Below are 14,252 nucleotides of genomic sequence, written 5' to 3'. Positions count from 1 at the left end.
TATATATATAATATATGTGAGCCATTGAGAAAAATCTTAGTCGTCACATATTCAAAGCTTCGGTGCTTCACTGCTTTAGAGACAGAGAGTCTCTTCTCCTCTCCGCTCCACTCCTCGTCAAACCCTCAGCCCCTTCTGTCTCCTTCCCAAACACCGCTGACTGCCAGCCGCCACCTCCCACCCACTCGATCCCTCAGCACCGCCTCCCACCACCTGAGTGGCTCGGTCGCTCACTGCATGTCTCGAGCTCACCGTCGCGGCCACGTCGTCTTCTTCTCCTCGTCACGTCATCGCCGGTCGTTGTCTTCTCCTCGTCGCGGCAGAGAAACGTTTTTCCTCGTCATGTCGTCGCCGATCATCATCTTCTCCTCGTCATGGCAGAGCAACGTCTTCTCCTCGTCGCCAATTATCGCATCTTCACCGTTCGTCCGCCAAATCGCTGGTCTTCACTAGTCTGCCCCTCTTCTCCTCGAGTAAGTCAGCTCTGTGACTTCTGAATTTATGTTTCTGAATTAGGTTGATCTGATTCAAGAATTTCTAAATTTAGATTTCTGAATTAGGGTAGTTAGATTCTGATTTCTGAATTTCTGATTCTAATTTTTAATTGATAATTCTGAGTTAAGTTAATGTGATTCTGAATGGATATTCTTGATTTATATTTCTGAGTAAATTTTGGGTTAATCTGGAATTAGGTTAATGAGATCCTGATTCTGAATTTCTAACTTTTAATTTATATTTTTGGATTAGGTTGATGTGATTCTGATTTCTTATTCTGATTTATATTTCTGAGTCAATTTTGAGTTAATCTGGAGTTAGGTTAGTGAGATTTTGATTTCTGATTTCTAATTTAGTTATAATTTATATTTCCGAGTCAATTTTGAGTTAATCTGGAGTTAGATTAAATTGGTAGAAATCAAATGGCGCAAAATTTCCCACTTTGCAAGCGATTGTTAGAAATTTTTTGGCGATTCCCATATCTATACAGTTGCTTCTGAGTCTTCATTTAGTACTGGTGGTCGATTTGTTATACCACATTGTAGTGGGTTCGTCCAGATACGTTAGAGGATTTAATATGTAATCAAGATTGGCTTTGAAATGAGCTTGGAACTACAACTAACATAGAGTTTGAGTGCCACACAATTAATAGCATTGAAGCAGATGTTGATGTAAGAAAATTACTAAATTATATACAATACTATTTTTTTCATATTATTGACTTATTCTTGATTTATTTTACGATTTTAACTTTTAATTATATTCTTTTTTATGTAGGATTCAAACAAATCAGAATCTACCATCACTATCTTTATATCATGAAAAAAGGCTTGAGGATTCTACAATGTGATGAGTTATGTTTTGTAGTTTTCGGATATGTTTGATACTTTGGTTGTTTTATGGATATGTTTGATATTGTTTGTTGTTGTTAATGTCTTTGTTGTTGTTAATGTCGTTATGTCTTTGGAGACAAGGAACATGTTGTTAATGTCTTTGTTATTGTTAATGCCTTGGAGACAAAGAACATGATGATTGATATGGTTTTTTTTTTATTTTTTTCAATTGTTTTCAATTTTTTTATTTTTTAAAATCCGCAGATATTCGTAGAGTTCTCGATCCTGACGGATACGGAATTCCCATTACCTGTGACGGGGACGAAATGGGGACGAAAACTGGATATGAAGGTGGGGGCGGAGGACATGTTCCCACCCCTGTCAATACCTATTATCATGTCTATAACATTGTTTTATTAATGTATTATTATCAACGCCTACCTAGACCGTCGGTAATATCATAGCATTAGCATAATTTATTAAAAAATCAAATAAATTTTAAATTAAGTTTATCAACTGTTAAGCCGTAAATAATTGCTAATGTTAATTTTATTATAAATTTTTTATTTATTGAAATTTACCAATGACAAAATCATAGGTAATTAAATATTTAAATTAATTTAAAAGAGAAAAAAACTGTATATATTACCGACGATCAAACCATGAGTAAACAGGTGACAAATTTAATTGTTTAGCAACAGCACAGGCGTCGGTAATACTACGTGTTGATAATGTTAGCGCGCGCGAGTCAAGTGGAGCCATTTAAGTCGCATGTAAATTTTAGTAAAATAAATTTAAAATTTTAAAAATATATCATAGATAACTATTTATTCATTAATGAACCTCTCTGATCATTCTATGCTGCCTATGAGCGAAAGCATTCACCATTTATAAGAATAATGGATATTTTGATTATTTTCTAATTTAGTTCAGATATTTAAATATTTAGATATAGAAGTCTATATTCAAGACATTAAGAAATAAGATTTTAATTTTTTAATACTTTGAGAAAATAATCTTCGTTAAAGCATGCACATATGTTAATTAATATCTTTAAAATATCATATTTTAAACTTCTGTTTTTCACTCAAGTACAAGATAATATAATCCATTTATGGCATAAGTTTCACTTATACTAGCATCATTGTACTTCCATCATAAAAAGATGCCAAAAACTAAATTGTAGTAGACTATAGAATCTTACTTAGCTTCTAAAAGATACCAAATGCTGCGAATTAATAATTAATATTCCACTATACTAAACCAAGTAATAATAATATAAATTTATTTATATGTTTACAACCAAAGTCTACATTGACACATTGAGCATTTTGTTCAATTATTTTTGTTAGGCATAAACGATTACCTAGCTAATTAATAGACATTGATTACGTAACATCTGGTAAATTAAAAAAATTAAAATGTGAACTTTTATTCTTTATTTGAAGGAAAAAACAAAAAGATGGACATGAACACATGTTCCTCGTGTTTATTATTGTTGTATTATTGTACGACACAGATATACTAAGATATAGATAGATCGAATTCTACACATAGGGTTTAAGAAGAAAAGTTATATTTTTAAAATTGGAAAAACACCCGTTCTTACGCCTGAACTTTATAAACACTTATAAAAATACTCATCAAACAAAAAAATTGATGTTATACTCGTTAAAAATAGGTTTCGTGTGACACAAATACTAAAATTTTAATTTTTATTGACTTTCTAATAAAATTTCTAAATTACTTCTATCCTTTATCTTCAACTTCAACTCTGCCACTATCTTTTTCTTCAAATTCCAAAATTTTACAACCCTCACCACCACTAACTTAATCCGATCCCTTATTACCACTGTCTCTTCTCTCCTTCTTCACTGCCACTACTCACCGTCACCACCACCAACAATGCCATCATCACCTCTTAAAGGAACTTGTAAAAGACAACGAGTTTGTTGTGCTAAAAAACAAGATTTATGTAGCGAACAGTTTAGAGGAAGACGAAAAAAATAGCAGCAGAAAGTCACCCAATGAGAAGAATCAAAGTCTTGGAGTCGTCGTAGTAGAAAGCGTAGTACAACTGGATTGATGATTGCAAGGACAATGCACGGTTTTGAGGGAAGTTCTTGACACAAGTAACAAGAGAGTTGGTGTTGGTGAAGAAAGATCGAGAGAGGGGAGGCAGTGATAATCAGGTGGTGAGAGTTATGAAAATTTGGGATTTGGAGAAGAGATGGTGGTAGAATTGAGGATGAAGATAAAATATGGGAATAATTTAAAAATTTTATTAAAAAGTTAACAAAAAATTAAGATTTAAGTATTTTTGTCACACGAAATCTATCTTTCACAAGTATAATATTAGTTTTCTTATTTAATAGGCACTTTTGTCAGCATTGCAAAATTCATGGGTTCAAATAGTTATTTTTTTTTTAAATTTTATTCAAAAGAGTTTAGTAATGAAAGTTTTATTTGGAGTAAATGCTCTTTTCAATTTTTAACCATTTGTTCGAAGAACAAAACGTCATATATATTCACAAGTTAAAAAATTTTTAGTCGATCTCTAACTATCCAAGTAATTGATCTAAACATCCTTTGTTATTAGTCTAAATGATTTTTGAAAATGGTAACCTGCTAATGTGTCAAAAACCTCCTAAATTAATACCAAAAGTTATTTAAACCAATATTTTAAATAATTAAAAATCAATTAAAATTTTTTAAATTATAAAAAGACACTTTATTTGTAAAGCAATAGCCATAGGAATCGAAAATAGTATTTACTCTTTTGTTTTGCTTAATTTTACTTTAGTTGTTAAAGAAAACGAAAGCGAAATATTAATAAAATGACCCAAAAATATACTTTGCAATATATTGTCCCATGCTTTGCAAAAAAAAAAAAAATGCCCTAAAAGTTTATTTAAGATTAGAATCAACCCATTTTGGAAAAACTAATTACACTTTGTTAGATATGAGATTTTGAACAAAATCTTTTTTTTTTCCTTTTTATTAGGATCCATTGCAAATAATAGATATCTACTTAGTATATGATCCATACGTATTGTCTATTGGATTTGGAGATAGAGGTATCAAATCCAAAGTTAGTGTCACGTGTACACTCTCAAACAATATCTTGAATATCACTAACATAGTATATATATTACGTACCAATTATGTGTCTTTGTTTCTTTTTTTATGTCTAGTCTATTATTAAAAATAAAAACAATAAAGGTGATTTGATAGCTAGGGAGAAGAAGTAGTAGTAGTGATTGAAGATCCCAGTTGCAATTATTTGCAAGCTAAGGTAGTGATCATGGATTCTCATAAACTAACGGCGCTTGTTGTTGATGATGATAGGATGGTTCGAATTATCCATGGAAAGATGTTGAACAGTGTTGGGGTGAAAAATCAAGTTGTGCAAAATGGTAAAGAAGCCATTAATGTTCATCTCTCTGGTCAAACCTTTGACCTAATTCTAATGGACCTGGATATGCCTATCATGAATGGCATCGAGGTAATTATTTTTTTACATTTAATTAATTATTTAATTTGTGTTTTTTTACAATGAGATTATTTTATTTTGATTGATATATTATTAGGCAATAAAAGAACTTCGATCAATGGGAATTTGTAGCACCATTGCTGGTGTTTCAGCACGGTCAATGGAATCACATATTCAAGAATTTATGGAAGCAGGATTAGATGAATACTTAGAGAAGCCTCTTAATATTTCTAAGCTTACTTCATTCATTCACAAATTCTATGTTACAAATTAAACTCTATTTTAGTTATATAGTTGCATTGTTGGATAATTCATGAAATTGAGGATGTGCTATTCACTAAGCTATATTGTTAGTTGGTTCTTATTGTTTTCTTTTTTAATTGTTTGGGCTTTGCATTATTTAGGTCTTATATATTTCTCTTTTTATTTTTATATATTCTCATGAAGATTTTGGAGTTTAGGTGTTTCAAGTTTCTGTGAATTGGTGTATTATGTATTATAAAAAGATTTATAAGATAATAAAAATTAATCTGAAATTATTTTATTTTGTATTTATTATTTTCTGTTGTAATAAATATAGTATAGAAAAAAAATTTTAAATGTATCAGAAACACGTTCAGTTGTTTTAACCGTTGATTTCAATTAATATATATTATATATATTTTTTATAATTCAGATCAACGGTTAAAACAACTGAAATACCGGTGTTTACTAGGCATAAAAGTTTTGGTAAAAATGTGATAATATATAAAGGAAAGAAGCGAAAGAGAAATTTGATGTTATATTGAATAAAATGGACTTTTTTCTCTTAAGAATGAGGTAGTGTGATATCTGTTAATTCATTATAAATCAACTTGCATGAACTAGAATTTTCATGAAGAATTTTTGAAGTCAAAATGGTCAAAGAAGAAGCAAAGTTTGAATTGAAAACAATAATCATTAATTTATTAGAAGATGTTGGAAATTTGGAGAATAACCAAGAACATTCAAGAGAGTAGTATAACTACAACATTCTACAACATTGAAGAAATTCAAAATCAAATTGAATTGAAATTGGAGAACAAGCAACCTAAATTAGAAGATTGTGGAAACTACATGAATGCAAATTGAAGGAAGATTCATGAAGACAACTCATAGCATGGTAGTCATTACAAAATTGATTTTTGATTCACAAATTATTATTTTAGTAGGAAGCATTGCCTATATAAAGGCACATATGCCTTGTGTATTATATGTGTGTGTTCAATAATGAAATGTGTATGTTTTGAAATGTGAAAATTCTCTCCCTTGTTTTATGAGTGTTAGTGAGTTTGAGAGATGAAAAATATGATAGTGTCATTTATATGAGTGAGTGATCCTAGGGCCAATTAGTTGTGGGTATTATACTTACAATATCCAATCTTTTAAATAAATAATTAAAAAATAACTTGTTTTAAATTGTAAAAAAAAAAAGAACATTTTAGACAAATTTATGCCAAATCAGGTTATACGAATCGTGCACAGATCTTTACTATTTTCTGGTTATACGAATGTTGATTTTGATGTTCAGGAGTTTACATATATATAGAAATAAATATTTTGTTTTGGATCTGGTTCTTTATATTTGAGATATACTAACTATTAAGTATTTATTGAAAATAAAAATTCTATCTATAATAAGATTTTCGTATGCCACTATTATATATATAATTTCCAAAAACAATAGAAACATTTCATTGGGGAGGGAATATACCTTTGACGATTTTATCTCTTTTTTTATTATTATTATAAATTCAAAATTTAGAAAATCTTCCTTTACCATCTTACATAATCTCACAACATATACATCTTTTATAATTTAATATCAGTATTTTTTAATAATTAAATAAGAACTCTCTTTATTTTATTAATTGAAAAATAATTTAAATACACAATTAATTTTAATGAAAAATATATTTTTTATACAAATATTAAGAGTATTTAATAATGTATGAATAGTATTTTTCTTGCACGTAGCATGTTCGAAAACTATAGACTATAGTAGTAACTAATTTAATAGGTAAAGAATAATTTCAATGATTCAAAGCAAGATATTATATATGGAATCAGAATACGATGTCTCTTATGATAGTTAAGATTGGGGACTCAATAAAAACCTTGCATGTCCTCTTCATAGAGAAGAAACTATCATTATGGTGTGTCTATGTATTTGGCAACACTTAGAAGTATATTTCAAATTAAAATCGCACATTTTTATTATTTTACAACACTTTAATTTAAAATAAAATAAAAAAATATAATAAAACTAAAAAGTGTTGTCAAATAGCTAGTAAAAAATGTTATATTAATTTTAGAGTGATAATTAAGAGTTCTAATTCATCTTCTCTTAATTATCCATCTAAGTGATATTATAGTCATTATTAATGATAGTCATCATAAAATTAAGGAAAAATTCTACTCCCCTCTCCTGTGAGATATTAAAATGACACTCCTCTCCCCTCTATTTTGTAAATGTATATTTTTCTCTCTTTTAACTTTTAAAAAACCTCATCTTTAATTCATTTTAAACTTTTTGTGTTAACTTTATCCATTTTTTAGGAAAAAATAAATTATTTTTTGAAAAAAAATCCATTAACAAAAGTTTTATTTTTTATCATTAAATTTTACTTACTAAAATATCTTTTAATAAATTATTTTTTATTGATTGAATTGTATTTTTATTAAAATACTTTTAAAAAAATTAATAATTAAATTATTTTTTTTCTAAGATATCTATCCTTCAATAATTTTTTAATTATTAAATTATGATTTTACCAAAATTTTTATAATATTTTAGGAAAAAAATAATATAATTATTAAATTTTTTAAAAATTAGAAGGGAGGAAAATATATATTTATAAAATAGAGAGGAAGGAAGTGTCATTTTAATATCTTGCAGGGGAGGAGAGTGGAATTTTCCCTAAAATTAATCGCATAATTATTATTAATAGAATGATGCAGATATGTTCATGCATGAGTTTTTATATGGGGCCACCAGTTTTATTAGATCAGTACAATATGATTACTTTATCAACCAAAATAAAAGGATGATATAGTAATGTTGCTAATTTTAACACGGTTTAGGGAATTATGGATTGAAAATCTTGGAGTACATTGTTTTGGTAGAATAAGGCAATCAACAATTTAAGAGAGTTCAGGACGTGGATGCTGCATAACCACACGCAAATTTAACATTACTTTAATTACTTTTTCATTCTACTTTTTTTTTTTTTTGGTCATTACAAACACACTCACACACACTAACCTAGTTACCACTGCTAGGTAAACATCTTTAAAAAAAAAAAACATAAAATCCGCTTCGGATTAAATTACCAAAGAAAAAAACTGATCCAAGTGAACAAAAATAGGCCAGCCCACATAAAATCCTGTTGAGTAAAAATAACGCCCAAGAAAAAAAAGGATGAGGGTCTGAAAAAAATAACGCAAGTTGGCACAGATGGATGAGGGTCTGTGTCCCTTAACCATCTCTCCCGGGTTCGATACTCACTGGAGGATGGGAATGGAGCTTGCTTGTTTGGGAGGGTCGCCCACTTTGTGTGCCTCTCCCTGCAGTACCCGAGGGATTACAAAAAAAAAAAATAACGCCCAAGCAAGACATAGTGGGGCGAATTCCAAATACTAAAACAGTAAAACTTCAGTAGTTGACCAAAATATACGGTAGTCATATTTTAATAGCATGACCACGTCCCAAAAAAAAAAATCAAAAGCCTAAATAAATAAATAAAATATGACATTTGAATGGTTCTTTCATTCCTTTGTGTTTGCTAGATGAACTTTTAATATGACAAACATAGGAATTCTTGATCTATTTATTCTCTATTTAGCCCTACCTTTAAAAATTTTGAGTCCAAATGGATGACCACACTAATTCCATATTATTAATTAGGCAACTAAAATAATTAATTTGAATTGGTCTAATAATTACTTTATTAATTAGTCTATTTAAATAAGTTTTAGAGATTCAAATTTTGCCTTATACATATAGCAATTGATTGACTAATAACAAATTTTTAAATTCTGGTAGATTAGAAGATACTATAAAAAACTTAAAAAAAAATAACTAAAAGATATTATATAATATTCTTTTATTGTAATTAAAATATTTTTAAATTAAACATTTTTTTTATTTTTTTCCTTTCTATATGTCCTACTTTACTATCTCTTATTCGTCTTTATATATTGTATTTTATCAATCAAACAATTAAGATATGTTACAAATTATTTTATAATTACAATTGATACAAATTATTTTTTCTACGATTAAAGAGCTTTTTCTTTCTATTATATTTTACTAAATGAAATTTGTTCTTTATATATTAATGCAAAAAGGAATGGTTTTGTAGAGAGGTAGAGGTGGATGTGATGGTGATAATATAGTGGATATACGTTTCGGTTCACATGTAAAATTGCTAATTTTAGAAATCAGTATTGAAACAAAAATTCGATTGAGAACCGTTTAGTAGAACCAAACTGAGACTCGATCAGTTTTTTTAAAACCATACCAAACAACGTTTTGAAATATAAAAAAAAAAAAATTTGTAAGCAAGAGAATTCTAATATCAACATTGACAGCTAGAGAGTAAAGTTTCAAAAATAAATTTCAAACAATGGCAATAATGACAGTTCATACGGGTGGTTTGGAGAGTGAAGTAAAGAGGGAGAAAGTTGGAATAAAAACTCACGGCAAAACTTCTACTTTGTAAGAGGCAATTGGTGGTTCATATTGTTGATAGTGTGGTTCTTCATAGGCACATGATTATATGAAAAACTCTTGTCAAAAGCTTGAGAAAAGAGTAGGAGATGATGCGAGAGTTGAGAAAATCAGGACTAGATTAGTGTTAGGTCTTGGTTTTTTCTTGAGAAGTCTATACCAAAAAAGATATTTTTTTTGTTACCATATTATTTTATAATTTTTTTGGCTAGACCAAAAAATACCAAATCTTTCACCAATATAAGATGAGAGAGGGTAGAACCACCTTAAGAAGAGTTTAGAGAAAAGTTTTATAATTTTCTCTAGCAAGCTAAAATGCATATTCTGTTCTTCGAATGGTTTCAAGCATATAGCATCAAACATAACATAGATTATCCTTTTAAACATGACCAATATATCTCGTTCTATAAATATCATATCAACTTGAAAAATATAGGATGGAGATTTAGTCAAATCTAAATTTTTTTAACAGAAAAATTCATCCTTATAAATACCTTAGACGCAAAGCATAACTCCGTTATGGCTTCACCTTTTAAAACAGAAAAATTTGAATGAACCCGTTGAGCCTAAAGACATAAAATATTATGAAAACAGGTCAACTATACAAACAAATATCTTCAAACATTAGGGTAAAAATTTAGTTCTCAAAATTTTAGCATACAAGAAGCCTCAACATCAAAATCTCTAGAAAAACCTTTATTTAAACTTTTAGAATTAACCACAAAGCCAAACAAACATCATGGTAAAATTTAGAAGATTAAAATTAACATTATTTATATAGTTTCTAGAGTGTTTGAGAATATTCTAAATAATTCTGGAACGTTTTAGAATGTTCTAGAAGGTCTTGGAATACCCTAAAAGGTTCTAGGAGACTCTGAAAAGTTATAGAGTATTCTAGAAGAATGTGGATGTATATAAAAATATGAAGAGTAGTTTGAAATAATCTAGAAGTATTTAAAAAGTTGTGGTAAGATAGATATTTGTAATGAAGGTTCTGGATAATTAATATGGACTGTGATTAGATTTAATCCTAACCATCTATTAAGAAAGTGGATGGCTATAAATAAAAAGTGAAAGTTAGAGTGTGAGTCATTTGTAACAAAGACTTTATTACTCAAGTTTTCTTTCCACCGAAATTTCATTTCTCTTGTGTTCTGTTATGTTCTTAACTTTCTTGCTAAATATTGAGAGTTAGGCTGACTTAGTCTTAGCTCAAGAGGTTGAATAAGTTCGAGTTCCGACACAATAGCGTTGGAGTGTGTCCAAGACCGTAACACAAAACCTCAAATCCACTATATTAAAACAAGAATAAGGAGCATCGGAAGTGTTACAAAAAATTGATCATCTTCTTAGCCAAATGACTATCCTTAAAACTTTCAAAACCACAAAATCATCCACAAGAGTCACTAAACAATCAGCAAAAACAGCTATTAATATCATTCATAAAGAGTCACAAGATTCTAAAGAAAGTCTAGATTCACCTAGAATCAATCCTATCATGACAATTTTCATTATAAAATGGAAAGACCTTACAAAACCTTTTTTCTAATCTTACATTACTACACCTGATCTAGCTCTCGAAGATAGAGAACTAGACTTCAACAGTTTCAATGCCAACAATATTTATAAATGGAACAAAAACGGTAAAACTGAGTATAATATTATGCATATATTACAACATATGACCATAATTTGTACAACTTATCAAACTACCTATGAAAATTTCGAAGAAGCAATTGTAAATGTTATTGTTTTCGGTTTCTCAGAAAAATTCGAAAGATGGTGGGATAATTATCTCATAGAAGATGAAAAATCTTCAATCCTTTCAGCTATCAAAACAAATGATGACGGTGATCTCATCTTTAATAACAATGGAGAAATTATCTCTAATGCAGTCGGCATTTTAATTTTTATCATACCAAAATAAAGCCTTATCTGACTTTAGATGGTATAAAGATATCTTTTTTAACAAGAGTTAAAAAAAAGAGTTTATTCAATGAGAGTGCTTATATATATATATATAAAATGTTAGAAGATTATCAAAATTTATTATTTTTTGTCATTAATTAGCTATTAATATTTAAAAATATGGAATAAAGTGTATTGTTAAATTACTAGACTAAAAAAATTAAGATAATAGTTAAATGATGACTAAAATAATAAATTCTGATAGTCTTTAATATTTCTCTATCTATATATAAAAGAAGGGAAAAAAATATGTAAATACGAATACCTGAACACTTGAGTGAAAAATTATTAAAAATATTTTCTTAGATTTGATTATAAAATTAAATTGCTTGGCGAACATATTGCTATTTAATTGGTTTTATTTGACTCTGCCGTTGACTCGTTTGTCCATTTTCTCTGCTGAAAATTCCAGGAAATGAACACTAATAAATTACTCGGAGGACCGTTTCAAACTTTGCTTCGTTTTCTTCAAACGCGTGAATGGTTGGACCCCTCAGATTCATGATCTTCATGTAAATTAAACCCGACAGAAGCAAAAGAAGTCGAACACATTGTTATATATGCAAGTCAACCTAGTTAAGTTCTGTCTAATATTCTATATAAAACCAACATTGATCAAAGTTAACAACAAACCAAGTATCTAAATTAACATTAACATCCACATCAATTATTCCTTTAATGGAGACAGAAGAGTTAACTATTAATAATACAAGGCAGGCATTCTATCAAGCATCATTGAATAACAACAATGGTGGCTTAAGAACCTTAATAAACACCTTGAATCTGAGCAGAGTTTCATTTTCATTCTCTCCATTCGGAGAAACCCCATTACACATAGCAGCTGTGCTTGGAAATCTGGAGTTATGTGAGATTCTTCTAAGCAAGGAACCAAGTTTAGCGACGGAAGTGGACTCAGAACACGGACGTTGTCCTCTTCATCTTGCTTCAGCTGAAGGACACACTAAGATAGTGAAAGCTCTGGTTATGGAGAATTCAGACACGTGCTTGATCCAAGACAAAGATGGTAACCTTCCTCTTCACTTGGCTGCGTCATTGAAGAGTTGATAAGATTGAAGCCATGCTCTGTTTGGAAGATGGTTGATGTGTTAGGTGTAATCACCTTGAGGCCTTGAAATTCATAGTGGAATCAGTGCATGGAGCCAAACAGCTCCTATATGCCATTGATAAAGATGGTAACACACTTCTGCATTTAGCAGTGAGTCTTCGCCAAATTAAGGTACTATAGTGATGCATACACCAAACCAAAGCTTTCATTTAATCATGTATTGTTGTTGTATTAGTAATTACATGGAAGCAGAATCCAATTGGAAAATAACACTAATTCGTTTGCTGTTTGGTAAAGAAATTGATTACTGTCAATGTAGGATTAGCCAAGTAGTAATCAGAACTTTTTGTTTAACTTGTTTGCAGATCATAAGATACTTACTTTTGCTAGCCGAGATTAGAACAGCAGCAAAAGCTATGAACAGGAAGGGTCTAACAGCTTTGGAAGTATTGGATCATTGTCCAAGAGATTTCATAAGCCTCACCATTGAACACATTCTAATTGAATCCAGAATTCAAAGGCTAAGAGACATACCAATTTTTATTCCACAACAACCAGAGCACTCATCACCACATCTTTACCAAGAGCAAGAAGAATCACATGAACAACTAAGCAGTAAATGGAAAAAATGGGAGAATTTCTACACAAAATATCTACAATACCAAGGAAATTGGATAGAAGAGACACGTGGCACACTCATGGTGGTGGCAACTGTGATAGCAACACTAAGTCCACCAGGAGGGGTATGGCAAGAAAATACAAGAAATGGAGGGCATAGCTGCAAATCCTATGGTGTGTGTGAAGCAGGAACTGCAGTTGTAGGGTATGTTTGGTCAGAGGACTATGTGACATTCATGTTCTTCAACACTATATCTTTCTTTGCATCACTTTGTGTGGTGCTGATTCTCATTAGTGGGTTCCCACTTAAGAACAAGGTCGTAATGTGGGTTTTGACCATTGACATGACCATTGCTGTAAGCTTCATGCTTTTGACATATCTGTGGGCATTGGGTTTGGTGGCACCTGATCATCTTTATTATAGATTTTATAAAATTGGATTTCTTCTTGGGGGTTCTTGGTGTATCATACTCTTAGGTGTTGCTTTGATTCAAACAGCTCGCTTAGTCTTTTGCATTAAGAAGAGGAACATAATTAGGGTAAAGTATTAAATGCCAAATTTTGTCAAGGTTATGTATTACATACTTATGACGTTTTAGCAACTCAAGTAATTATTATTAAAGATGGGATAAAGTATTAAATTAGTCCTCTACGGGGCGTAATTCTATTTTGATCTTTAAGGTTTAAATAGTATTATTTGAATTCTAAAAAGTTTCATTTAACTTTAATGTAGTCTCACTATGAGGTCAAAATTAAATAATTAATGAAATATCCTACATGACAGCAGTACAATAACAAGGTCAATAATCTGGAAAACAAATACAAGTTCTAATGACAAAAAATCAACCGTGAATGTATTAATACATTTATTTGTTATTCTCCTTAGTTTTATAGAAAATATTTTATTTAAATAGTAAGAAAAATGATAAATAAATATATTGATACATTTAAAGTTAATTTTGTATCTCTAGAGCGTGTACTTATTTTTCAGATTATTAGCATTGTTCTTATACTGTTGTCATATAAAAT

At 29.7% G+C, this 14,252-nt stretch overlaps 3 protein-coding genes across 3 annotated transcripts; all 3 read left to right on the top strand.

Annotated features, from left to right (window-relative positions):
- The first annotated feature begins 4,632 nt into the window (after positions 1–4,632).
- Positions 4,633–5,095, top strand: LOC107491645 (two-component response regulator 24). The gene is made up of 2 exons (XM_016112532.3): positions 4,633–4,833; positions 4,919–5,095. The coding sequence occupies exons 1-2, from the start codon at positions 4,633–4,635 to the stop codon at positions 5,093–5,095; spliced, it is 378 nt and encodes a 125-aa protein (XP_015968018.1).
- Positions 5,096–12,071: 6,976 nt separating this feature from the next.
- LOC107491690 (uncharacterized) lies at positions 12,072–13,845 on the top strand. Its single transcript, XM_016112586.3, has 2 exons — positions 12,072–12,776; positions 12,971–13,845. Exon 2 carries the CDS (start codon positions 13,022–13,024, stop codon positions 13,772–13,774), a length of 753 nt encoding a protein of 250 aa, XP_015968072.1. The 5' UTR covers positions 12,072–12,776; positions 12,971–13,021; the 3' UTR covers positions 13,775–13,845.
- On the top strand, positions 12,218–12,604 carry LOC107491644 (uncharacterized). Its single transcript, XM_016112531.1, has one exon. The coding sequence runs from the start codon at positions 12,218–12,220 to the stop codon at positions 12,602–12,604; it is 387 nt and encodes a 128-aa protein (XP_015968017.1).
- Positions 13,846–14,252: the final 407 nt, after the last annotated feature.

This window comes from Arachis duranensis, chromosome 6 (assembly GCF_000817695.3).
Source record: "Arachis duranensis cultivar V14167 chromosome 6, aradu.V14167.gnm2.J7QH, whole genome shotgun sequence".
Taxonomy (NCBI): Eukaryota; Viridiplantae; Streptophyta; class Magnoliopsida; order Fabales; family Fabaceae; genus Arachis; species Arachis duranensis.
This window is presented reverse-complemented; position numbering and strand designations above follow the sequence as displayed.

Coding starts and splice junctions, on each gene's coding strand:
- LOC107491645 (XM_016112532.3), top strand. CDS start 4,633: ATGGATTCTCATAAACTAACGGCGCTTGTTGTTGATGATGATAGGATG. Junction 4,834..4,918: donor CTATCATGAATGGCATCGAG/GTAATTATTTTT, acceptor ATATATTATTAG/GCAATAAAAGAACTTCGATC.
- LOC107491644 (XM_016112531.1), top strand. CDS start 12,218: ATGGAGACAGAAGAGTTAACTATTAATAATACAAGGCAGGCATTCTAT.
- LOC107491690 (XM_016112586.3), top strand. CDS start 13,022: ATGAACAGGAAGGGTCTAACAGCTTTGGAAGTATTGGATCATTGTCCA.